This window comes from Phlebotomus papatasi, chromosome 3, assembly GCF_024763615.1.
Source record: "Phlebotomus papatasi isolate M1 chromosome 3, Ppap_2.1, whole genome shotgun sequence".
Classification (NCBI taxonomy): Eukaryota; Metazoa; Arthropoda; class Insecta; order Diptera; family Psychodidae; genus Phlebotomus; species Phlebotomus papatasi.
The window spans coordinates 2,845,191-2,871,294 of record NC_077224.1 but is presented as its reverse complement, the minus strand read 5'-3'; the positions used below and the strand labels follow the sequence as shown (position 1 = coordinate 2,871,294).

The following is a 26,104-nucleotide window of genomic DNA, read 5'->3' as shown; positions in this document are numbered from 1 at the left end:
ATCAACGCAACAAGCAAAAGAAACTTGCGCAGGTGGGGGAAAAATCCGGCGGCAAAAAAAAAATATCTCTCAGCAGCTCGAAGGATCTCAGCAGCCGGGCCCTTCGGGTTCATCCCAAGCCACTCATCGGGAGGTTGATATTGATAAACCCCGTCAAATTGACACACCAACCACTCAACACCAGGATGGAGGAGAAGATATGCAAGACGCTGGAAACATTGTACTCTCAGAGTCAGATCCGGACATTGAAATTCCAGATAATGAGGAAACTCCTTAGGTAAGTGTTATATGTCCTTCTTTTCCTTAACTTCGTGAATTTGTTAAAAATGACCTCCATCCTCTTTCTTGTTTTGAACTCTGATTGTCAATTTGCGTTTTTAGATAGTTATTCTATTTAAATCAATAGAGTTTGTTTTGTAATTAATTAATGTAAACAATTTAAATTTAGTGACCATTAAGATGTGAGTTTTTGACAAAGTCTCCCCGCGCCCCCATAATAGATAAAATTTGTTTCTTTAAAAAAAATCTTTTTAATTTCTAATGGCGCTGGCACACCTTTTCAATTGAGTGAAATTCTATCGATTGAAATTTTACCTCTTACTCTTTCAAACTGAAATTTGATATAGCTGTCTCTTTCCTTCAAATGAAAATTGACATTTCAATTTCAATTTTCGTTTAACAGAAAGAGACGGCTAGGGTGGAGTAAGTACTTTTGGCCACTTTAAGGTTTCATGAGCTTGTAATTTTTATAATCTTTATTTAAATAAAATGAAATTTTGTACAAAGATACCTTAAAGCCGTTTCTTCCTAATAATCCAAGAGAATTCTCAAAATTTTTTGGGTATTTTAGTGCAAAATGCATTTTATGCAACTATGCATCTTTCAGTACTTTTGGCCACTTTGTAAGCACTTTTGGTCATTGTGTGTAAGCACTTTTGGCCACTTGTTTCCAATAGAATTTTAATGAAATAACAAGAGAAATAGCTCTCGAAAACTTTCACAAATACACAGCACAAGTCCTATTTTTATTTAACACCAATTTTAGATGATTAATAGATTATTTTAAACGACTTTTTGCGCATTTTCTATTTCCATGTAAAAATCAGTCAAACGTCACGATAAATTCTACTGAAATCCGCGAGGTGCGCTACGTGTAAAACGCATGGGAAAATCAATGGCCAAAAGTACTTACACAGCCGAAAAAAGTGAGCCCTTTTGGCCACATCTGATTTTCATTTAATTTGTTAGAAAATCTTATTAAGGATGATATTACAATAAAATTTAGTTAATTAAGAAATGGACTTTCATTGAATAATATCAAATATTATCATCAAAAATATGAAATAATGCAAAACAATTTCTCTTACTATTAACAAGTTTCTTAAGAATTCCATGTTTTTTTTTAGTGATTGTTTACCTTGTCGAGAATTACTTTCAATAACTTAGAATTAATCAAGTCAATACAAAATCAAATATGGTTTTCTGATTCGTTAGATTAGAAGTCACGAAATGAGACCCATTTTCCTGTTCTAAATAAACTCATAATTGCCTTACAATGTGATTTTACTTTAGGTGGCCAAAGGTGCTTACATAGCCAAAAAGGCTGACTCTACCCTATATGTGATTTCAGTTTGAAAGATCGAGACGTAAAATTTCAATCGATTGAATTTCACTGAAATGAAAAGGTGTGCCAGCGCCATAAGAAATTAATTCCAAAATATGAACATTCTACCTCAAGGATCTCTAGTACGTTGATTGAATGGGTTAAAGTAAAATATCTTAAAAAATGGATAGAATTATTTCAATAATGATATGTCGTAATTTGTTGGTGCCAAAGAATAATTTCTAAAGTAGAACTCAATAAACATTTTTCTAGAAGAAATCATATCCCTATCTCTACATTTTCCTTGTAATTATCCAGATTTTTCTAAAATATCCTCGAATGTTCTTTAATTTCATGAAAAGATTGTCGTGTAACGATATGTTTTCATTACAAACATATTCTCTTTTAACCTTTAAAGGACAATAGGAACACCGATGTCCCATAAAGAAAATAATTTTTCCTAACTACCTAAATTTATCTTTTTCTTCGTACGTAATTTCAATGTGAAAGGTTGAAGGAATCTGGGATATTTTGGCAAGTCCCCAGGTGTTTAGTATATAGTAAATTTTTATGCATAAAAATGACGAATACTCAAATTTTCCTTTTGAAAATTTATTTCTATTATTTTTATACTTTTAATTATTTTTAAGCAAAACCGTTTAAGTAAAAGAAACTGTATTACTGAAATATAATATTTCTTAATAATATTTTTTAACCGGAATTTCAAAAAAAAATTTTATGTTTTCAAAAAACATCCAAAAAATTAAAAAAAAAATTGAAAAACTATAACTTTTGGAAAAAGTCACTGGTCCCAACCTACAAGCACCATCTAAACCCGAGGCCAGGGACTTCTGGGATTTCCCTCGTAATTCAATAGATTTCTTAAACATGTTTTATGCTTTAGTGCTTTTCCCACACACATTTCCCACATGCTCGATCCCGAAACAAAAGTTGTTACATTTATCAATACCATCATTTGTTGTGAAAGTTTGGATCATTTTGCCCATTGTCCTTTCGATCACAAGATTTTTAATCCTATTTTTATGAACGATAGAGAATAAATAGCTCAAAATATCATGTAATTTTACTGACGATACCAGTGAATGATCACTCTAATGAAAAATATTATGTAAGAGTGTAGTACCTTCTATTCCTAAAAGGGTTTTGCTTAAAAAAATTGTATATTAAAAAAATAAAAAACATTTATCAGTGCGGTAATTTGAAAATTATTAAATTTTGAGCTTAAACATTTACTATATACAGTGTGCGACAAAAGCATAGCCGTACCTAATTTTTTTTCGAATTCTGAACAAATTATATAGAAATTTTATTATTGTTTTTACCTTAATACTTCCATTTCATCATCTGAGAAAAGAAAATTGTAATGGTTAGTCGATTGAGTTTGATTGAGATTTTAAATTGCGAGAAATTTAAGAAAAATGTCTTTTTCATAGTAACAAAACCATAACCGCACGCCTTTTATTTGTAAAAATCTTAGATATTCTCTGAAATGCAATTGTCAGTTTTATTAGCGTTTACTTATGTGTCAAAAACGTCAAGATGGCGTGCCGGAAAAATCTTATAGGTGTAAGACACACAAAATATACCCTTAGTTTTCCCAGTATTTTTGGTGCTTTTGTGCTTCTCCTCAATGCCAAGTAGGTGTTCTGCGTGGTAACCACCTCCAGTTCGGGTTCATATGAACGGTAAATTTTAATTTTAAATTCCCATCGACTCATCAATTCAACATGCCATGCCCGTCAAATAATATCTGCAGATATCTTTAAGATTTCTGTAGAGAAAATCTACACCTCTACAGAATATCTGCAGATAAATTCTGTAGATATTCTTACGAATTTTATTTGGGCTTGGGACAAAATTCGTCAGAATATTTCGGCAGATTTTCTGACGAATCTCTAAACGAATTTCTGTAGATATTCTGTAGATTTTTTCTACATTCCAGACTTTCCAGACAGCTGTGTCAGAAAAGATGGAAAATTTTTCACTGAAGTTTGCAAAAATCAATAGAGTGATTCTCTTGGTGATTTCACAGTGTTTATATAAAATAAAGAATTATGCGATGCCGTGTTCTAAGTAGAGAATAGTGAAGTGAAAACTTTAAACAGATTGTCGACCAAAATTTCGTGTTTTTGTATCATTCGATTGGCGGTTTTTAAGAAATTAGTATTTTTGCACGCAGTTTTTTTACTTATCGAAAATGTGTACTCGGTAATGCTTGTTAAGCAGAGCATACAATTTTCTTTATAACTTCTACAGTTTCTTCATAAATCAACAATATTTTTGTGAAGTAATGGAGGTTATGCAGATTTTCTAGGGAGAAATTCTGCCGAGAATCTGCAGATTTTCTCTGAATGTACTAGAATATACCGTTAAAATTCAAAAAACCTCAGAGTAAAATCGGCAGGTAGAGCAATGATTTGACGGGTGTTGAATCGACTGATAGACGTCACGGGATCACCTGATGTCAGTCAATGTGTGAACATGGTGGTGAGGTGGTACCACGGAGTTCGGCGAAGAAATCTTGGCCCGAAAGTACGTTTCCCTCCTTGAAAATCCTTCAGACCTTACATAGGTTATGAAAAAGGCTAAATAGACTAGAATAGAACAGTGAAAAGAAGCCATTTCGTGAAATTGCCTGCATAATTGGTCGCAGTGATCGCCTTGTCAGGAATTATTTGAAGAATTCTGCGAGCTATGATTCTTATCGTGATCATGGAAGATAAAAGAAGCTTTCCCAACGTTCTGAGAGGAATGTGTGGTGTATGGCTTCGAATTCATCTCACACCTGCAGGTCAATTAAGAAATCATTGGACCCACTGTGCGACACGTTGTGGGTGTCTTTGACCAGAGTGCCAAAACTTGTTAGAGGGTCAGTTAAGGATCTCAAATCGGCAATCCGTTTGTCCGAGTCACCTCTAGGTTTTTTTTTTTTTTTTTTTAAAAACACTTAGTTTTTTTGCTGTTTTATAAAATTCAAAAATTCATATCTCAGGTTCTAATTTATCCGGTAGTAGTCACATAAATCTAAACTGACTCGTAATTTCATCCTCTATAACTCTTGTGAACATATCAAGGGCCTGCGATGAAAATAAAGTATATTTTTTAAAGGTTTTTTGAAAAAGGGCACCCAAAATGGTGCAGTTTTTTGTGTTTTTTCCGTCTTCTAATAATTCTCCCACTTAAATAGAATATTTTATATGCCAACTACTATACATAAAAGCTAATGAATTTAATATTCTTTCATATTCTTTTGGTTTGAATTTTCTATAATAATTCATTTATTTACAATAATTTATTGAAAACAAAATGCATTAAAATCTCTCAAATACACCTTTCATACTGATATCTCTGTCTAACTTACTGAAAAGCACTCTCTTTTTCACTCTCGCTTACACATTTCATATAAGAATAGGAGAAATGAAAGAAAAGGAGGCGACTTTCACTCCTCACTCAAACTTCACTCCTTTTCGGTCACCGACTTATTCCAGACTGCCCTCCAGTTGAGAGGGGATCACATTTTATCACCTCGAACGGGAAAAGACGATACTCACACAAACACATATTCATCACATAGCTCTCGGAGATGCTATAACCGATTTGAGACTAACTTCAGACATCAGTTCATACTTCAAATATCAATAACCGAAAAACGCACGTTATATCTCCTCTTTCTTGAATAAAAAAAGAAAAAGAGAAAAGAAAAAAAAATGTCTGAAGATACACGATAAAAAAAAAGTTAAGAAAATACTGAACGGAGATTTGAAAAGAAAAAAAAATAATTGAAAGGTGTCATCCGGAATTGCTTATAAGAAAAAGAGGAATCCAGAAAGGTTGCGAGTTAACCCAAGGAATCAGTAGACCTTCGATCAGAAGACTAGAAGAACCCGTTAGTAAGGCTGTAGGTCAAGGTAAAGGAATATCACAAATGCTGAGTCTGAGATCCGATATTGTCTGAGCATTATCTAGCGATCATTCTCTCCCCCCAACACACCCTCACCACGTCACCACCTCCCGATCCATACCAACGCCTTAAAGCTTCACCCCCATCCCAATCCTTACCCTGTATCTCCCCGCTCAGAATCCAATAGCTCTCGAGGAGTTAAAAATAATTCAGAGTTAAAATGGTACATTTTTAAATCTGACAAAAGGAAAAGTTCGAGCAATTAATCGGAAAATAGGGCGCGAAAAAAAATGTAAACCGGAATTAAGCCGAATCAGGGTAGAGCGTTTAAAATCTGAAAATATTTAGTGAAGCATAAAGTCACTCACAGAAGGAAAGAGAATGCCAGGACCTCTATATGGAGCAAAAAAGAAATAGACTTCGCAGCTTGCCAGTATATAGGTTACAAAAAAAAATTATAAAAAAAATGTGATGGTGTAAGACCTGCTTTGTATCCGAAAAATCAAGTGTTGATGAGTCAATAAAATCCTGTTCCTCGAAACCCAGGACTCAGGTTTATCCGGAACATGTCTCTCACATTCTTCCCCCTTACCCGCGAGCATTGCGATCATCTCAAAGAGATTTCAGGAAAGGATAGGAAGGAGTGATTGACTAACTGTGACCGCAAACAACAGATGAATTCCCCAAGAGTTTTCCGACTGTTAAATAACAGCGCCGGTGCTCAAGTTTTTCTTTCGTCGCGCATCAATATGGGTCTGAGTATCAAAATTTTTTTTCTTGCTTTATGGGATTTGGGTTAAATTTTTTCTACTCTCCTTCATCTCACTCTTCTACTGAATACCTTTGCTCAAGACTCGGGAGACCTTGCGTATGGATCGACCGCACATGCCTATGCCCACTCTATCGACTAAATCGAAAGCGGGTACGACAGTGGAACTTTTCTTCCTATATTGGCACGAGATTAGGTGTGCGTCGTTTTTCCCGGGGACTCGAAAATGGTATGGATTTTTCTCCAATTAAAACCATCTCCATACTTTTCCCACATAAACCAGTACGGATCGACGCCAGGTACCCTACAGTAATCTCATCTTATTCAGATGAAAGGGTTCAATACTGTCAGATGGAGTCTTTTATTAAGGAGCCGAGGTATATATATGATTTTACAAAAACCCTTTTTTTTGTACTCTCCGCTTTTTTTTTTTTTTTTTTGTTGATAACTTGATTTTTTTTTTTTTTGGTTTTTATTTACTGTTCTATTTATTTATATTATTCTAAAGACCCAATTGATACGAATTAGGGTGACTTGTAACATTTTAACTTAGGACTTTCCGATATCTAACCGCGAACTCAGGGGAAAACAAAGCTGATTGATCTCACACTCAGAACAACCCAAGGAAAATTTTATCTTTGGGAGCAAGTTTGAAATTGAGGGCGGAATTCATTCAGGAAGTAGTTATTCACCACGACAGGAGAGATGATGTTTCCCCCCTTTCCCCGAATGATTCAGAATTGGAGAGTAAATGACCGAACGTTAGAGCCTGAGCAACGATTCTCTTCAGGAGCACTTCCCTTGCGGAACTGCTTTAGGCTCCGAGAAGAAAATGAAGCTTTATGGCCGCTTAGACCGGTACCGAATGAATTTCCGAAATTTTAACCGAATCCAAACACACCTAAGTGGTCACGCGCAACCTACCAAGGGTGAGTAACCGAAAATTGATATCATCAGATATCACCGAAGAAGTTCTTGAACGGCCGGAGCCAGCTTTCCAAAGAAAGACTTCCAAGAAATAAATTAGGGGACCTTGAAAGGCATAAGCCCGCGCTTCCGGAAGAAGCTGTCCAAGGTAATAAAGGGACTCCGAAAAAACAAAAACCATTAATACTGCAAACTGGAAACTCCAATCGATGCCTGAATCCTTATACTCAAAATATTCCGGAAAAAGAGTAAAAGGACAAATTTTTCTGGCTTTACAACCTCCTAATGAGTTTGACCCGTGCTAAACTAGAATAGAAAGTGAATGGATAAATGATTTCCTATTTTGGGGAAAACCGAAAGATCGCTAACCGAACGATTTCCGAGAGATCCGGTAGGTTAAGAAAACTAATACCGGAACAGGAGGTGGGTGGCGGATTTCTCGACGCTCACACACTCATCCCCTCCTGACTAGGCGACACCCCAATCCAGGAGCCATCCCCAAAAGACGAGATCATAACCGAAATGGTAACCGATTATTCCGAATGACCGAGAAATATGAATTGAGAATCCGAATTTAAGGCAAAGAACGTTAAATAATATCAATAAATAGAGAAATATAATGTCTGCACCGTTTCCGAAAAAGAAAAGATAGTGACTAGCTCAGTGTTGAAAAATAAATTAATCCGAATGAATTTGTTCCGATAATAAAAGATGACCGGTATCTCCGAGACAAATTCAAGAGTAAATTCTTACAAAGTTTTCATAAGAACAGGGTGAACAGACAACATACACAACATAAAGGAATTCAGTTTTTAGTTGGGCACGTGATTTCGGAAAAGCGAAAATATTTAAATAATTTGAAAATTGTAGTTCTGATATAGAATTTTACGTGGAAAAATTTAACTAAAACCAAAATTATTTAACTGATAATCCTTTAGAGATGATTAAGTTGACATTCATCCCACCATCCCTCCTTTCCGATCAATGTAGCGCTCCACCCTATCATTTCCATTAGAAATTACCACCTCCCAAGCCCTTCAGGTGCCCTTGATGAGCTGAGACGCGATAAAGGGGAATCGATGATTCCATGGAAAATTTCCATAAGCTGATTGCTTTTAATAAAAATCTGGAGTTAGGCACGAACCACATTTTGAGATAATGGAATAAAAGTTTTACCGAAATCTATCCAAGTGATTTTGAAAAGATACAATTGGTAAAAAAAAGGAATAATCACCAAAATCGAATAACTGAAATTAAATTGAAATGAGACCATAATAAAATCTGTGGACTTTGGTTTAATCTCTATCCAAAATTGTGCAAAGGATTAACTGTTCAGCGGATTATCATTTTGAAAGACATGACTTTAGCTTTATACGTACCCAATGCCACATACGCAATTACTAAAGATTTTGAACTCCACGTGGTGAAAAAATTAAATTTTCCTTGACCACGCGGCACTGAATTCCCGGACAAAACGACACATAATACAACATATTTAACACAAAAATTCCCAAAATTTTGTCTGGATTAAGTGGGATTTAAACTGATCGCGAAAAAAATTAATTTCCGAAGAAAGTCTTTGGGGAGAAGGAATCCCAAATATAAATTTGACATTAACCCTCCTCATTCGTCCCAGAGAAAATTCCCGAAAAATATTGAAAAAGCAAAATTTACGGAGGTAAATCACTTTAGAAAGATGTCTTTGGGGAGAAGAAATACCCAACACAAGATCAAATATTACTCTTCCCATTCGTCCCAAAGAAAACTTTCGATAAGATTCGAAAAAAAAGGAATTTGATTTGTAAAAAAAAATCAAGAAGAATGGTTTAAAAGTGAATTAAATACCTCAAAAGGACATCTTTGGGGAGAAGAAATGCCTAATTCATGATTAAACATTAGTTCCTCTCGTTCGTCCCAAAGAATTATCCCGATATAAATGAGAAGAATGCATTGAAATTGAAAATTCGAGGATGAAAAAATTGCATGATATAAACCCTCTTCCCACTTCACAAAAAAGAAAATTATGAAAAAGAAAAAAGAACTTTTTCGTGGGGAAAGAAAGATAGAGAATGAGACTCTTCTAAAATATTAGGTTAAGAAACCGAGAGACAGGTTAGGGCAAAAAGCCACGAGTTGGGCGCCAAATGAGACGTGAAGTTACCGGGGGTCAATTTTCCGATCCGAATACTTACTGAAGGAACCAATATTTCTCTAGAAAATTCACACCTGCAGACCAATTACCCATCAAAGACACCCCCCCTTTTCCTTGGAGATCCACCAAATATAATTCCTCCCAATGACCGAATGGAGAAAATAGGATGTGGGCCCATATAATGCTATTTAATAATACTTAATATTTCGGTAGGGTTTAACAAAACTAACAATGAACGATTAACAGAATACTCATGGTTTTCCGGAGGTGGAAGACTCCTCTTGCCGATGAACTCAGATGCTGGTCCACTGTTCTGCTGGTGTGGTGTCGTCTCTTACAGAATTTCTGAAGGTTTCCCCAAGGCCTCTTGTCAAGACAGAAAGAGTCCCACTCATTTAGAAGACGAGTTGGAAGGATTGCTGAGGCCAGAGATTCAGTGAAGTTGATGTAGAAGATCCTCTCCTTTATCTCCAATTATTTCCTTTGTGTGAATCTCCCAACTTCCAGGCATCTGTTGAAAAAGCCGTCTCCTTCCTGCAGCCCGAAGTCCTCCACTATACCCTCACTCTCCTCACTATGGGGCCTCCTCCAGAGGAATCTGCTGGAGAGTCACTTTTTAAAACTTCACCCTAAAAGTGGAGCGAAGCTCCTTTTCGGTCACCGACTTATTCCAGACTGCCCTCCAGTTGAGAGGGGATCACATTTTATCACCTCGAACGGGAAAAGACGATACTCACACAAACACATATTCATCACATAGCCCTCGGAGATGCTATAACCGATTTGAGACTAACTTCAGACATCAGTTCATACTTCAAATATCAATAACCGAAAAACGCACGTTATACAGTGACCTCAATGTATCGGTTAGAACTGTGCAAAGGACCATGAAACGTTCACCGGACATCGTGAGAGCTAAAATAGCTCTAATACCGCGACTAAAACCCCGCCACATGGAGAGACGCTTAATTTTCCCTCGAACGAATTTAAGGACATATTGGATTAAGGTAATGCATATGTTTTATCACTGTCTGTTTTCGTTGTGACCATCTTGTACTTTTACAGATCATCTTCTTAGATGAAAAAAGTTCAATCGTGATGAACCTGACGGATTCAGGTATTACTGGAGAGATTTAAGGAAAAAACACAATATTTTTCTAAAAGGAATTTTGGTGAAAGATCACTAATGATTTTCTGAGCGTTTTGTGCGAGAGGAACCCTGGAATTATGCTTTACCTCGCATAGAATGATGAGTCGAGACTACATATCAGTCCTCCGAAGAAGTTTGCTGCCATATTTGAACGAGAATGACCGAGAAATATACACATTCCAGCAATACAATGCCAGTATTCATGTAAGTCAGAAGACGAAGGACTGGATTTCTGCCCAGGGTATTCAGATTCTACCATGGACCGCCATTTCTCCTGACCTTAACTCTGTTGAAAACATCTGGGGAATACTTGAACGAAGTGTTTACAATGAAAATTGCCAATATCAAGGCGTAGAAGAACTCAAAGGTGCCTTACTGCTTGATGCTTGGCGTAACATTCCGAAAAGCACCATCCAGAATCTAATCAGGAGTATGACAGACCGGATTTTTGAGCTGATCCGTAAACATGGAGCTACCACTAAGTATTAAAGATACTTTTTCTGCCGATTCGTGCGTTTTATTTCATAAAATGTGAAGTTCGGTTATGATTTTGTCACTTCGAAATAGGCGATTTTCTTTTTTTTCTTTCTTTCAATTTAAAATCTCAATCAAACTCAATCGACTAACCATTACAATTTTCTTTTCCCAGATGATAAAATGGAAGTATTAAGGTAAAAACAATAATAAAATTTCTATAGTTTGTTCAGAATTTGAAAAAAAAATAGAGTGCGGTTATGGTTTTGTCACAAACTTTAGCAATTAGCTGGAGATTTGCAAAAAATACTCCGCAGATTCCTACAACCTTCTACTTTGTGATTACATTCACACATTGGAAAAAAATATCTAAAGATTGTCAGGAAACATTATTTTCTCCATGGGTCACGGATGACCCAATCGTCTTTAATTCTTTTAGGAAGAGTTTTTGCCTAAATGGTCTTAAAAAAATGTTTTGAAAGTATTTTTTATGGCATGTTCTATTCTCTTTTATTGACTATTTTTTATTCTAAAATTTTCTTGAGTTTCTTTTTTTTTGTAATAATATTCAATAATTTGAATGAAAATCGCATAAAATCTAATATAATTATAATGAAAACGATTTTATTAATTCTCTTTTCAGATTCACATATACGCAGAAAAAAAAACACTTTATTTGAAAACGAAAATGAATTAAATTAAAAATGGAATTAAATAAAATGTGAAGTTTATTAAAGTTAAAGATTTCTAAGTTTGATGGATTCTTCATTTTTTTTTTTAATTGTAAGTGATAAATCATCCGATGGAACGAAGAATATTTTATGAAAAATTTCGCATATATCAAATTAATCTTCGTGAAATATTCTTTTGATTCTTAGTAATTTTCAGTTTTCCACTTGAAAAACACACAAAAGGAATCGAAATATAAAATTCTATACTCATTTGGGAAGAAATTTACATTGACTAAAGAGTTATCCCATTCTCAAATTGTCATTATTAGGGGAAGCTGGGACATCACCAAACACTTTTGAAAGATGGGATTTTGATAATAAATTGCTCAAGAAAACAGAGAATTTTAGAGAAAAATTACTTATCTCATGTTATAGTCTTGAGTATAGGTTGCATATTAATGTATATAATAAGGATGATATAAAACAATTATATTATCCAGAAAAAAAAATTGTGTCACCATGCATTTTTCACTTTTTTCCAAAAACCCGGAGTACCACCAAACATTGAGGTACCAGTAACCACCTCTTTTTCTCACCCATTAAACTTATTTTGGACATTCACGACATCTCCTAATTATAAAGAAGATGTTAAAAATGTTAATAATTCTCAAAATGATACTGCAACAATTAGAATAAGTGACTAAAGTACCAAAAAAAAAACAACCTAGAGAAATGCACACTCAACACATTTTTCATCATTTTGACGTCAATCGACTACTTACTTGTAAGCATTAAAACCACCACTAGAACGTGAAAGACATTTTACCTAAAGTGCAAATTTTGCTCTCTCTTCAGATTTTTTGTGACGAAATCGAAAAATCTTTTGCTAATGTTTAATGAAAATCATTAAGGATCTTATGATTGATTTTATATTCTTATAAGAAAGTGTAGACATGAATTTCTACATAAATATTATCCCAAAACATGAAGAAAAGAACTGATGTAATTCTCTTAAACTTATTTCAGTTTCGTATTCCAAGTAGATATATAAATGACTGTGAAATTACTAAAATTTTACAATTAAACGAAAAATTATTTATATATCTAACTAATGTATTTGAAGTATGCTGAAAATTCTTTTACTGGACAAGTATCCTTATAGTATCTATGATTTTATATAGGCTTCGTCCTCTGAAGTCTAATACATATTTTGGCGGAGCCCCAGTTTCCCCTGTATACATAATTTATAAGACTTATTTAAGTTTATAAAAACTATAGGGATACTTGTCCAGCGAAAGAATAATCAACATAGTTCTAATAGTTAAGTAATAGGAATTATTTTTTTTTAATTGTGAAATTATGATATTTTTTGCCATTTTACTATACCAGTTCTTTCCTATATGTTTTAGGATAATATTTATGTAAAGTATTACTAATATTTTACTATATTTTTATTTTAAAGAATACAAAATTGATCACAAGAAAAAGACTCCGGGGCACCACCGAACAGGTAATTTTCCCACTTCCAGTTGTATGACTCTTCGTTTTGCTCTCTATTTCCTCTTCTTTTTCTTAACCTTTTTCTCTTTTATTCCAATTCAGGAATTCACATTCAATCATGGAATTTTTATTCAAGATTCAGGAGAAATATAGTTTAAGTTTCACGAACCTTTTTGCCTTCAATAAGTCTTAAATCAAAGATAGGGAGGTGTCTTTTTTTATTTTATCACACACAATATCTGTAAAGCGTGAAAAGTTTGAACTTCGGGTAAAATAATGTCTAGCAGTTTTAGTGGCACTGCTTACGCAATCCATCGGTGTCAAAATGATGAAAAATGTGTTCGATGTGCATTGCTTTAGTTTTTTTTTTTTCTTAATAACAATTCTAAATATTCCTGTACTTCTCTAAAATTATTCATATTTTTAATTTCTCCTATATAATTAAAAACTATAGAAAATGCTCAAAATAACTTTAATAGGGGGAAGTGGGGCATCTTTGAAATTGGGATTTTTCACCTATTTTTAAATAAAATTGAGTCTTATAATTTAGCTTTTCAATCTGTTTGTTCAGCTATATTATATCACGATAGAGCTCAATTTTATTTAAAAATAGGTGAAAAGTCTCAAATTCAAAGGTGCCTCACTTCCTCCTAGATTAGAAAAAGAGGTGTTTATTAAGACCCCAGAAAGTACTCGGTGTAACATCAGATAGTTGGTGTAAAGCAAAAAAAGCATGTTTACTCACAAAATTTTCTTATTCTTGGAAAATTGTATTATTTTACATTTTCCTCATTTGCCTTAATACATAGCCTATACTGCAGGCTATAAAATAAGGTAACCATCATTTCACTAACATCTAGTTTTCTTGAAAAAATTAGTCAAAAACAAAAAGTCAATATATATATATATATATATATATATATAAATTGTCACTCCCCAATAAAATCTTTCGTATGGGAAAAGATTGTGTATAAAAAACAACTGCTCTTTCTTTGAGTTCGAGCAGTAGAAAAGTTGTGTAATACGATAAGTAATATGGTTGCCAGTTATAAAATTACTCTTATATAAGTAGTACAATAAGTTTAACCCTTTAAGGACAAATGAGAGGCCGGTATCCTATAAACAAATACAATTTTTTCGACTGTAGAAATTTGTTTGTAATCTACATAGTCAGAAAAAATGATTTTTGTTTTTGGGACAATTGAGTCCCATTCGTCCTTAAAGGGTTAATACGTGTACAGTTCTCTTACATAATGTTTGCAAAACGGACATATTTATAGACTTGTGATTGTATATATGTAAATATATAAGGCTTGGTATTTTTTTCCTGAAATATTACCAAGCATTGTGGTTGCATATTTACAATCATATTTCTTGAAAATTAGTCCCTTTCTTTTATCTGTAAATATGTTAAAATTGAAAACGTATGCTAGAATTACTATGAGACCACACTTGCACATAAAAATTTTAATGTTTTACATTAAATGTCATTCATTAGAATTCTAAAGTATAATTTGTGGTTTTGAATTACATAATGTTTAGAATTTGATTTATTAATTGTTAAAAAAGGTGGACTTTTAGGAAAACATTGTTTTAAACCTTTAATATTAATTGCATTACTTGTTTCAATAAAGTTTAAATGAAGTTTTTTTTGCCCAAGACTCCCAGTTTATCAATGTAGGGATGAAATTTTAAAAAGTCAGAAATTATGATAATTAATTAGAAGAATCACTTCAAAATTTGAATATGTTAGTGTAATAACACAGTTATACACACATTTCATGAGTGTTTTACAACAAAAGACAATATTTTATGATTTCTAACTATATTACTTGAAGTATTGTAAAACTTTTCCTCTACACCATCTTTTCTCATATACAACTTATTTACTATAGATGTATTACTGATAGATTTACTATAGATATTACACACTCACATGGGAAAATTTCCATTATATTACCTAAGGATTTCTTAAAGAATTATAATAGAAAATTCCATTACACTATGCAATGATGATTTTGTCCCTGGGTTCTCATGCTATTTTTTCTATTACTAGGGTCAAATGATTTACGAAAATACTTATCATTTTGATTTCATTTAGATTTTGCGCCTGCAGGAGAAACGTTTTTTCCGTTTTTTGATACTTGGGTGCCTATATCTCCGATTCTGCTGAACCGATTGATTTCTCACTATGGAATAATTTGTTCCCCTTTACATGCCCGATAAATCCTCAGAACAGATGAAGTTTGTACAACTGACATTACAGGCGCTGTAATCTCATAAATGTCAGAAAACATAGAAAAATCGAAATAGCAACTTTAATCAAGAATATCTCGAAAACCAAATCTGTTCTTAACAATCTGTTTTGTGAGTTTGATAGAGAATTTCATTACCTACATTTTCGTTCATATACAACTTCTTGCTCAGATTATTTTTTAGCCTCGAAATTGAGGTTCAAACGAAAAACGAGCACCCAACCAACTAGAGAAAACCCTCATTATTTCACACTTTGACTTTTTCTTTTCAATTTTAGGTAATCCAGGGCATTATCATACTGTTTCTTAAATAACATAAGTTTAATAAATATATACGTATTTTTTCTTTTGCATCGGAAAATTTCTTAGCCCAAGATACACAGTCTCAAAGATGGCGTGACGCACTTCATATCTCACTTGTGATTTTTGACAAAAATTTTAAAGTGCTCTATTTCGGGAAGAGGCTAAGATATTTTTTTGCTTTTTTTTAATCTGAAATGTAATTTTATTCTCTTTAGAGGCGTCTACAAACTATGCCCTATCATTGCAGGCAACAACGTCAAAATTAAAAAAAAGGAATTTGTTTATGAAAATTAATTCTAGTGTATAAACACCATAAAACGACATACTTTAGATTTTTTTTAAAGTAAAAAGTATATTAGTAACATTAAATACCACATTTCCTTAAAGAAAGAGCGTCCACTTTTTTGTTGAACTAATTAAAGTCAAAGTTAAACTCAAAAATGGAAAGACTTCTTTTCAGAGAGTATAGCACGACAATAGTATTTACCAAAAAGAAAAAATATCGAAACTTTTGGATTTGGTATTTAAAAAAAAGTTCAAAAAAATATTTGGTTAAAAGCAAAAGATTTTCACATTTTTAATACATAAGTATACACTATTTTTAAAAATGTTTTAGACTTTGATTACTTTACTTTTTGAATAAAAATACAGTACGACTCCAATAGTCAACACATTTCATATCTGCAATATTATAAGTTATTTTTACTGTTGTAGTTACTATTTCACTTATTCAAAATTGACTCAGGTTATTACTCGACAAAAGTAGTTTAAAATTTTGACATTAAACTTGAAATTTTACATATTTTTCACTGTATTTAAAATATTTTGGAATTAATACTATCAGAGTCGTACTGATTTTTTTTTATTTATTTCGCAATAAAAGTCTAAAACATTTTCAAAAATATAGTATATGTGCCAAATATGTGTTAAAGTTTTGTTTTTGACCAAATTTTTTTTGAACACTTTTTACTTAAAAAAAAAATCTAAAGTATATGTCGTTTTATGGTGTTTATACACTAGAATCAATTTTCATAAACAAATTCTTTTTTTATTTTGACGTTGTTGCCTGCAATGTTAGGGCAAAGTTTGTAGACGCCTCTAAAGAGAATAAAATTACATTTCAGATTAAAAAAAAATAGCAAAAAAATATCTTAGCCTCTTCCCGAAATAGAGCACTTTAAAATTTTTGTCAAGAATCACAAGTGAGATATGAAGTGCGTCACGCCATCTTTGAGACTGTGTATCTTGGGCTAAGAAATTTTCCGATGCAAAAGAAAAAATACGTATATATTTATTAAACTTATGCAATTTAAGAAACAGTATGAAAATACCATGGATTACCTAAACTTGAATAGAAAAAGTCAAAATGTGTGAAATAATGAGTGTTTTCTTTAGTTGGCTGGGTGCTCGTTTTTCGTTTGAACCTCAATTTCGAGGCTAAAAATAATCTGAGCAAAAAGTTGTATATGAACGAAAATGTAGGTAATGAAATTCTCTATCAAACTCACAAAACAGATTGTTAAGAATAGTTTTAGTTTTCGAGATATTCTTGATTAAAGTTGCTATTTCGATTTTTCTATATTTTCTGACATTTATGAGACTATAGCGCCTCTGGTGTCAGTTGTACAAACTTTATCTGTTCAGAGGATTTATTGGGCATGTAAAGGAGAACAAATTATTCCATAGTGAGAAATAAATCGGTTCAGCAGAACCGGAGATATAGAAAACGGAAAAAACGGGTTTTCCTAAATACCAGGCGCAAAATCTAAATGAAATCAAAATGATAAGTATATTCGTAAATCGACCCTCCTTGTGCAGGGGCCATGCAAATCTTCTCTGTATCGTTCCAATTTTAGTATATGTTCTGCCAAAGCAAGTACATCATTTGACCATAGCAATAGAAAAAATAGCATGAGAACCCAAGGGCAAAAAAAAGTTCAAAATTGTTGCACAGTGTCATTAATTTAGTAAAATTCTATGGGAGTACCGAAAGATTGCTTGAGGAATATTCCACACTCAAATACGGAAATTCTCCTAGAGTTACCTGGGGCGTTCTCGGGGTAATAGTAATGAAAAATCCATCTTGAAATGAGGAAAATTCCATATTTCTACCTCTAGATTTCTTATAAAATTATAATGGAAAATTCTGTTACTAGTCTAGTAAAATTCTGTAGGAGTACCTAAGGATTATTTAAGGAAAATTCCACACTCATGCGCGGAAATTCTGATAGAGTTACCTGGGGAGTTCTCGGGGTAATAGTAATGAAAATTCCATCCTGAAATGAGGAAAATTCCTTGCCCGTACCTGAGGATTTCTTATAGAAGTATAATGGAAAATTCTGTAATTAGGTAAGTAAAATTCTATACTCTAACCTAGGGATTACTTAAAGAGTTATTATGGAAAATTCTGGGCTCATGTCGGAAAATTCTGATAGAGTCACTTGGGGAGTTCCTAGGGTATTAATAATGAAAAATCCATCTTGAAATGAGAAAAATTCCATATCTCTACCCAAGGATTTCTTATAGAATTATAATGGAAAATTCCATTACTAGTCTAGTAAAATTCTGTGGGAGTACCTAAAGAATGCTTAAGGAATATTCCCCACTCATGTGGGGGAATTTTGATAGAGTTACCTGGGGAGTTCCTAAGGTATTAATAATGAAAATTCCATCCTGAAATGAGAAAAATTCCATATCTCTACCCAAGGATTTCTTATAGAATTATAATGGAAAATTCCATTACTAGTCTAGTAAAATTCTGTGGGAGTACCTAAAGAATGCTTAAGGAATATTCCCCACTCATGTGGGGGAATTTTGATAGAGTTACCTGGGGAGTTCCTAAGGTATTAATAATGAAAATTCCATCCTGAAATGAGAAAAATTCCATAGCTCTACCCAAGGATTTCTTATAGAATTATAATGGAAAATTCCATTACTAGTCTAGTAAAATTCTGTGGGAGTACCTAAAGAATGCTTAAGGAATATTCCCCACTCATGTGGGGGAATTTTGATAGAGTTACCTGGGGAGTTCCTAGGGTATTAATAATGAAAATTCCATCCCGAAGTGAGGAAAATTCCTAAACCTTACCTAAGGATTTCTTAAAGAACTATAATGGTAAATTCTGTTATTAGTTTAGTAAAATTCTACGGGAGTACCCAAAGATTTCTTAAGGAATATTCCACATTCAAGTGCGGAAATTCTTATAGAGTTGCCTGGGGAGTTCTCGGGGTAATGGTAATGAAAATTTCCTCCGGAAATGAAAAAAATTTTATGGGAGTACCTAAGGATTACTTTAGGAATATTCCATACTCATGTGGGGAAATTCTGATAGAGTTACCTGGGGACCCCATAGCAAAATTCCGCAAAAATTCCAATGGAAAACTTGCGTCCAAATGGCTAAATTCGCTGGAATTTAACGCTAAAATTCCACTAAGTTTTCCTATGGAATTTAAAGCCGGAAATTCCATGGAAATCATAGTGCTCCATGGAATTTACTAGTACGACATGCTGGAATTCCAGCGTTAAATTCCGCGGTATTCCGCGGAAGATTTATATGGAAACTCACACGTGAAACGTCCGCGGGATAAGCTGGAAAAAACATATGGAAATTTCCACTATCTTTCCATAGTGTTTTATATGGATTTTTCCACTAGTTTTCTGAAATGTCAAACAAATAAAATGGTGTTGCGACAACTTTTAGAATTTGTTTCCAAACCTTCCGCAAACATTTCTAATGATTCATGTGGCAATTATAATATAATTAATTATGCGATGCTGCGTTTCGTGTAGATAATAATGAAGTGATTACATTAAATAGGTCGCCAACCTAAAATAATGCTGTTTTTATGTTAATTAATATATATTTTAGGAAAAAAAAATTTTTTTAATAAAATATTTTTTTATTGCTCAAAGTGTCAATTCGTTATTGCTGGTTCATAAAAACATATTATAATCCTCGTAATCTTTGCCGTTTCTATAAAATTCGGAAGTAAAATCATGAGGTGCATGTGACAGCTTCATTTTTTCTCCATTTTATTTTGGTGGAAAAATCCACATAAATTCCACGAGCATTTCCATGGATGTATTCTATAGAAAAATCCAGCATAAATCCATTAAATTTTCCTTGGAACCTATTATGGAAAATTCCTATGGAATTTTTTAAGGAAAAATAGTGGAAAATTCCAAGGAATTTTTCGTTTGTTATTCCTATTCCGCTTTCTTTTGCTATGGGGGAGTTCTTAGGGTATTAGAACAGAAAATTCTACTCTGAGATGAGGAAATTTCCTTGCCCGCACCTGAGGATTTCTTATAGAATTATAACAGAAAATTCCATTATTAGTACAGAAAATTCTATGGGAGTACCTAAGGATTACTTCAGGAATATTCCATACTCATATGGGAAATTTCCCGGGGAAAAAGCGTTACATCCTTATGCAATTTGTCTTTTTAATTTCCCTGGGAACCCCCCCCCCCCCCCCCCCCCGGGAAATTACCCCGGGGGAAAGTGGAAATTTCCACTGGAGTTCCTTGGGTACTCCCAGGGAGCTTGTTTATAGGGTTGATATCAAAAATTCAAGTTTTTTTTTAACCATTTAGTCATAAATATCTCGTACAAAAACCCATTTTTCCTAATCCAAGACGCTTTCCAGTCTTCAAATCAAGGAAGCTGGAAAGCTTTTGCTTTCCGGTGAAAAGTGGACTACTTGATTCCTTGCTAAACAAAAAGGGCTTTGTATTTTGTCTTTTCTTCAGACAAATTCCCCAAGATCCTTGCAATCAGGAAGCCAAATTATCCTGCGGTACCCGTAAAATATTCCAGAAGCTCCAAGCACTGGAATTGTTACCTAATGTCCTTTCCTTTTCTAAATTTAAGTCCAATGTGAAAATATTCTCTAGAATTCAGGGAAATTTGCAAGGCTTTCTACGATTATGAGACGATAGGAATATTGCAATACTCTTAAGAAAGCCACGAGAAGATACATACATTCCCTCAAGGAAGGAATATCTCATCCTGAACCCAATCTTTCCTGGGCAAATTCCTTTCTTTTGGCCAAAGTCGGCCATTTTTACTCCCTAAAATTTTTTCCCAAAATTAATGCTTTAAGACTTACCGCACATGAAACTCCACCAGCAACCTCTTCCTCAACCCTTTGTCCACACTTTTCACAAGTTTTCACTCCACTCACCACGATTTTTCACGCGAAAAATTGAGAAAAATTGCACAGAGAAAATTTCCGCATTGACCGCCCTTTTGTTCACCGACTTCTGTTCCCGCCAACTGAGTTTTTTGACATTTTGAAAAGCTTCGGCGAATTGTCGAACAAAATTCGAAACGGCGAAGTGGGCATTGTTGGCCGGACAGTGAATTTGTGTGCCGGAGATGACCTTTGAGATTGGACCACGTATAGTCCACGACACGACTAGAGAAATGCCCCAAGATATTCTGGATGTGATAAGAAGTGAGTGATGGAGAAAATTGCTAATTTCAGTGTTGTTACTGACAGTGTGGGTGCCTAAACTACAAAAAAAAAAAAATCAAGTGAGATGATTAAGGGAGTGTATCGGATGTTGGTGAACCTGGTGGATCCCTTTGGGGTCATCAGGAATTTCGTAGTGAAGCCTGCCAATGATTTTGCCTTTTCCCTCTTCGTCCACTACAAAAATCGCACAACTGAAGGAGTTCACAATGTCCGGGAGTTGCTGCTCAAGGCTCTCATTGTCCTCTTTGCTGCGGCTGTGATCATCTGGACAGCCGTCTTTATGTACATCACATTCTATTACACCTACATGCCGGCTATTGCTCACATGAGACCCGTTCACATGCAATTCAAGTGAGTGTTTTTTTTTGTTTTGAGAATTCTTAGTAAGAACTTCTGGATTTTAAAGAACCTACCCAAGTAGCAAAATATGACTGAGATTATTTTAACCAAAATTTTTTCTTGAATAACCGACCTAACAAAGTGAATTGTTGAAGATTTCTATACCTAAGAAACATTTTCTTCATACTACCTTGTAGGGTGGAATCACCACTTCTCGCCAGTGAACCACTTTTCGCCACTTATATTGAAACCGCTATTTTTCACGATTTATGAAATAAAGAGCCGCAAAGTTACTTGTAGTTTTATTGCTGCTACGTATAGAATCGAAAAACACTATTTTTTTGTTTTGAATTTAAATGTTTAGGTATTTTTTAGAGGAATATTTTAAGCAAGTGCATCGAATCCAATATTTCTTCTTCTTCTTCTTCTTCTATTTTATGTAAGGCTGTCGGACTCACTCGGGTCCATATAGCCAGAATCCAATATTTCTTACCAAATATAGTAAGTGTCATGAAAATTTTATCGAACAAAATTTAATTTTTGAATAAATAATTTGCCTATTGAACATTTAATTGCATTCGGCGAACACATAAAATTTGTATTTAGTTAGCTAATGTTACATTTTATATTATTTTTATGTAAAAATGAGCCATGACGGAAAGTGGTAATATTCTAAAATTGATTCACTACCTGTCGCCATTGCTTTTATTTGCTAGGCGACGCTAACTTCACTTCATACATTCTCAGTTGTCAAATCTGCTTTACAGTAGACTCTCACTCAATCGGCTCTTTTTCAATCGGGTGTCAAATTTTGGTGACAATTTTCACGCTTAATTATGAAGCTACTTCGCTCAATTTCGCTATACTTCTTCCTATTTTATCGTGATTCTTTATAATTGAGCACTTTTTGCGGAATTTACAAAGGCTTTGACGCTCAATTCTATCGCTAAACCGGATGACATTTTGCCCCATATTCCCGATTGAGAGAGAGTCTACTGTATTTACTTTCTGCAACAGTTTAACCCTTCGTAGAATCCTAACTAAATGTGTCACGGAAGGACTAAGTGGCAGCCTCTGCCATTTATCGGATTTTACAAAATATTTTGATATTTTTACTTATATTTTAACATTCGGAGCTTTAGTCAATTCTTTTCTTGTTTCTAAATCAGAAATTTCATCTCTTTGTTTACTGTATCTAAAGATTTCTAACCATTCGATGTTTTCATCTTTATCAGAATCATAGAGTAATGCTTTTTCATCGAATATTTCACGGTCAAAGTAATTCACTGAATTTTTATTATTTTTCTTCACAATAAGTTGCAAAAGCACTTTCAGCTTGTTCTTTTAAGGCTTTTAAACACTAACAATCACGAAAATGACATCTGCAAAACGTCAAACTCCCATATAAAATGCATATGGCAGCAACTGCCACTTGGTCCTTCCGAGTGCAGTTTTTTGTTTTTGCAATATAATTACATTAATATTTAATTTTTATTTAAAATTTTATATTGAAAAAATAGCCAGATAAATTCTGCACACATTCGATCAGGCCTCCAGGCGAAATTATATATTCTTCACTATAAAATATAAAACTGAAAACAAAATTGACAGCGGCTGTCACTAGGGTCCTTCCAAGTGTTAATAATTTGATTTCTCAAATAAAAGTGAAAAAAGGTCATTTAATAAGAATAATAATAAGATGAACATGAGGAAAAAGAAATGATGAATGTATTTTTTGCATGAAAAATAATCGAGTTTGGACGTTGACAAGTGGGTGGCGAGAAGTGGTTACAAAACTGGCGAAAAGTGGTAAAAAGTGGCGACGAAGTGGTTATTTTTGCATTGTTAATAAATATCAGGTTTTTAGGTACTCCCGCGATAAGTTGTAGGGCAATTGTTTTGACGAATCTTGAGCCAATATATCTAAGTAGCTTTGTCTCAAATTTGAGTTATCTGATAATAAGGGGTCAAAAGTTGTAATACAATTAATTTCACTTTTTCCTAGAAGTGGCGATAAGTCAAATACAGTCAAATACATATTTTAAAGCCTTTTCATATTACTCATTTTTGATACAGTAGACTCTCTCAAATTCGGGTATTTGGGACCGAAATGTCACCCAATTTAGAGACAAATTCCGGCGTCAAATTGTTTGAAATGCAACGATTTTTTATTCTTCCGAATACTCATACTAAGTTTACATACTCGTATTTATGGTAAATTTCACGAAACCCCCTTTATAATGCAAAATCACATCATAAGTAAGACGAAACATGCCAAATTTCAGAATATTTTCTTCATTCGAAAACTTAAAATAAATCTCGATAAACTTTTTTCAAATTTAACTGATGCTCGAATTAAAAAGTAGCCCGATCTTAAAAGAGCCGAATTAACGAGAGTCTAGTCTACTGTATGTGTGACCTCTATGAATATAGGGGCCCACTTATAAGAAACATAGCCCCGTTAGGGCCCAAATAAACTCAAGCTGATTCTTCAGAATATTTAGCATACAAAATCTGATAGTAAAAAGGATCCAGCAGTAAAGGAATTTTATACAAAAGCATTCTAATTGATGATCCTAAGCCCACAATGTATGACAGTTTGGAATAGATCTTACTGCTGAATTTTACAGGCTATTTCAGTTATAAAACTTTTTAAAATTATTTAATTTTTCTATTAAACAGCTATTCCGTGTTTTAAGTAAGGAGAAAATATTTTCGAAAGCTGAATAAGGCTAAATTATTTATTTTTTAAAGTTCTATAACTTACTTTTTAGCTTTATTGACTGTTTATTTTATTTATACCCCAAATTTATAAAATTTGGGGTATAATGTTGACAAGTAAACTTGCACGTAACGCTTTAGAAAAATTTACTTTATTTTGTCTATTATATCGTAAGTTACTACCGTAGAAATATTGTGTTTTTTTTATACATTAATTATAATATTAGTTGACAGAGTTTTCTTTTGAAGTAATTTTTGACGTAATAATTACCCTTTCTTTACCTTAATTTTCCAATTTAGTGAGAAAATTTTACTTATATTGACGGAAATATTATTAAACAGCTACTTTTCTAGTTCCATTTCAATAAGGGTTCCAGTTTTTGGAATCAAAGCAGCCCTTCAGAACTTTTCTAAAGATTTTCAACCAAAAATTTAGGTTCTTTAACATTAAACTTCTATACAATTTATATACTGAGAAACTAGATGCTTCTGGCTTTTCCAGAACATGTGACTACGTCAAGGGACCATGTACCTATCCGTCAGCCCATGTTTCCCTGACGAAGAAGCAGCAATTGCTGATGGTTGGGCAGCCCTACAAAGTCCTGGTGAACATTGATATGCCAGAAACGCCCCAGAATCAGGATGTAGGTATGTTTATGGTTTGTGCCGAAATGCGAGATCAGAGTACAAGTCTCAGAGGTCACTCCTGCCGTTCTGCAATGCTACGCTACAAATCACCCCTTCTGAACACCCTAATAACCTGGATTATGTCCCCACTACTAATCCTTGGTATCCGTGAGCAAAAGCAAGTCATACCGGTTGAACTCTTCTCTGACTACCTAGACGAGAAAACCTATCCCGTAACCGATATCTACGTGGAAATCCAAAACAAAGCCATACAATTCTACGAAGTAAACCTCCAGATAACTGCTCAACTCAGTGGTCTTCGCTTCTTTATGTTTCATTGGCCAGTACTGTCTGCTACAGTAGGCATTAGTACAAATCTCTTCGTCATCCTCCTCATCTGCCTCCTCAGCTGGTACCATTGGTCTGACACCGCCTGGATAGACGAAGCCAGGGAAAAGTACCGCACCCTAAAACTCAGTCCCCTATCCGAAACTTCCAAACATTCGGAAGTATCAACAACAAGAGCGGACACCCACAGCTTCATCGACGACGAAGATGTCAGTATACTTGCAGATGTGAGGGAATTTGGAGATGAATCAGAGAGCCCGAGTGAGGGAAAGTAGAATATACTCTGCTACTAGCTCAGTAGCATTTTTCCAAAGCATTCCAAAAATGAGAATTATTTATGTGTTCTTTTCGTGCTTTTTATGTGAATTAAAGACACGTTTTTGGTAATTTTAAAATGCCTCAAATTTCCAGAGATTTATTGCCGGTTCTTATTGGATCAGACTTGTTGGTAATTCCAAGACCTTTCAAATGAATCTAGTCTTGTCCAAATCGATAGGGAAATATGCCTTTCAGAAGTGTTTTATGTTTGTTTTTTTTTGGAAAAGAAAAGGAGGTGAGTAATAATTTCAGGATTTCTTGACTAATCTTCTTGTGGTAGACATGAAGTTGTACGCGATTGGATGACAGCGCAAACTGGTGGAGAGGGTGACAGATATGTCACTTATTCTCAGAGAAATAGTGTGGAAATAAAAGGTTTTGGAAAAAAGTAATTAAGTGTTTTATTAAGAACTGGTAAGTACCACAAGTTATTCAGGCTTCCTTATTTATCTTATTATCGTCCTATTCTTTTCTTTCTAAATTTTTATCGCTTTAAGTTTTCAAGGGCCCATAACGTCCTAAAAGTTATAATTTTTTAATAAAA

At 33.8% G+C, this 26,104-nt stretch overlaps 1 protein-coding gene and 1 non-coding gene across 2 annotated transcripts; one reads left to right on the top strand and one right to left on the bottom strand.

Moving 5' to 3' along the window:
• Window positions 1-17,500: 17,500 nt before the first annotated feature.
• On the bottom strand, window positions 17,501-17,606 carry LOC129808372 (U6 spliceosomal RNA). The gene has a single exon (XR_008752402.1). It is a non-coding gene; the product is annotated as a U6 spliceosomal RNA (small nuclear RNA).
• A 3,470-nt stretch (window positions 17,607-21,076) lies between these two features.
• On the top strand, window positions 21,077-25,637 carry LOC129806439 (seipin). The gene is made up of 2 exons (XM_055855030.1): window positions 21,077-21,558; window positions 24,770-25,637. Exons 1-2 carry the CDS (start codon window positions 21,272-21,274, stop codon window positions 25,515-25,517), a joined length of 1,035 nt encoding a protein of 344 aa, XP_055711005.1. The 5' UTR covers window positions 21,077-21,271; the 3' UTR covers window positions 25,518-25,637.
• The last annotated feature ends 467 nt before the right edge of the window (window positions 25,638-26,104 follow it).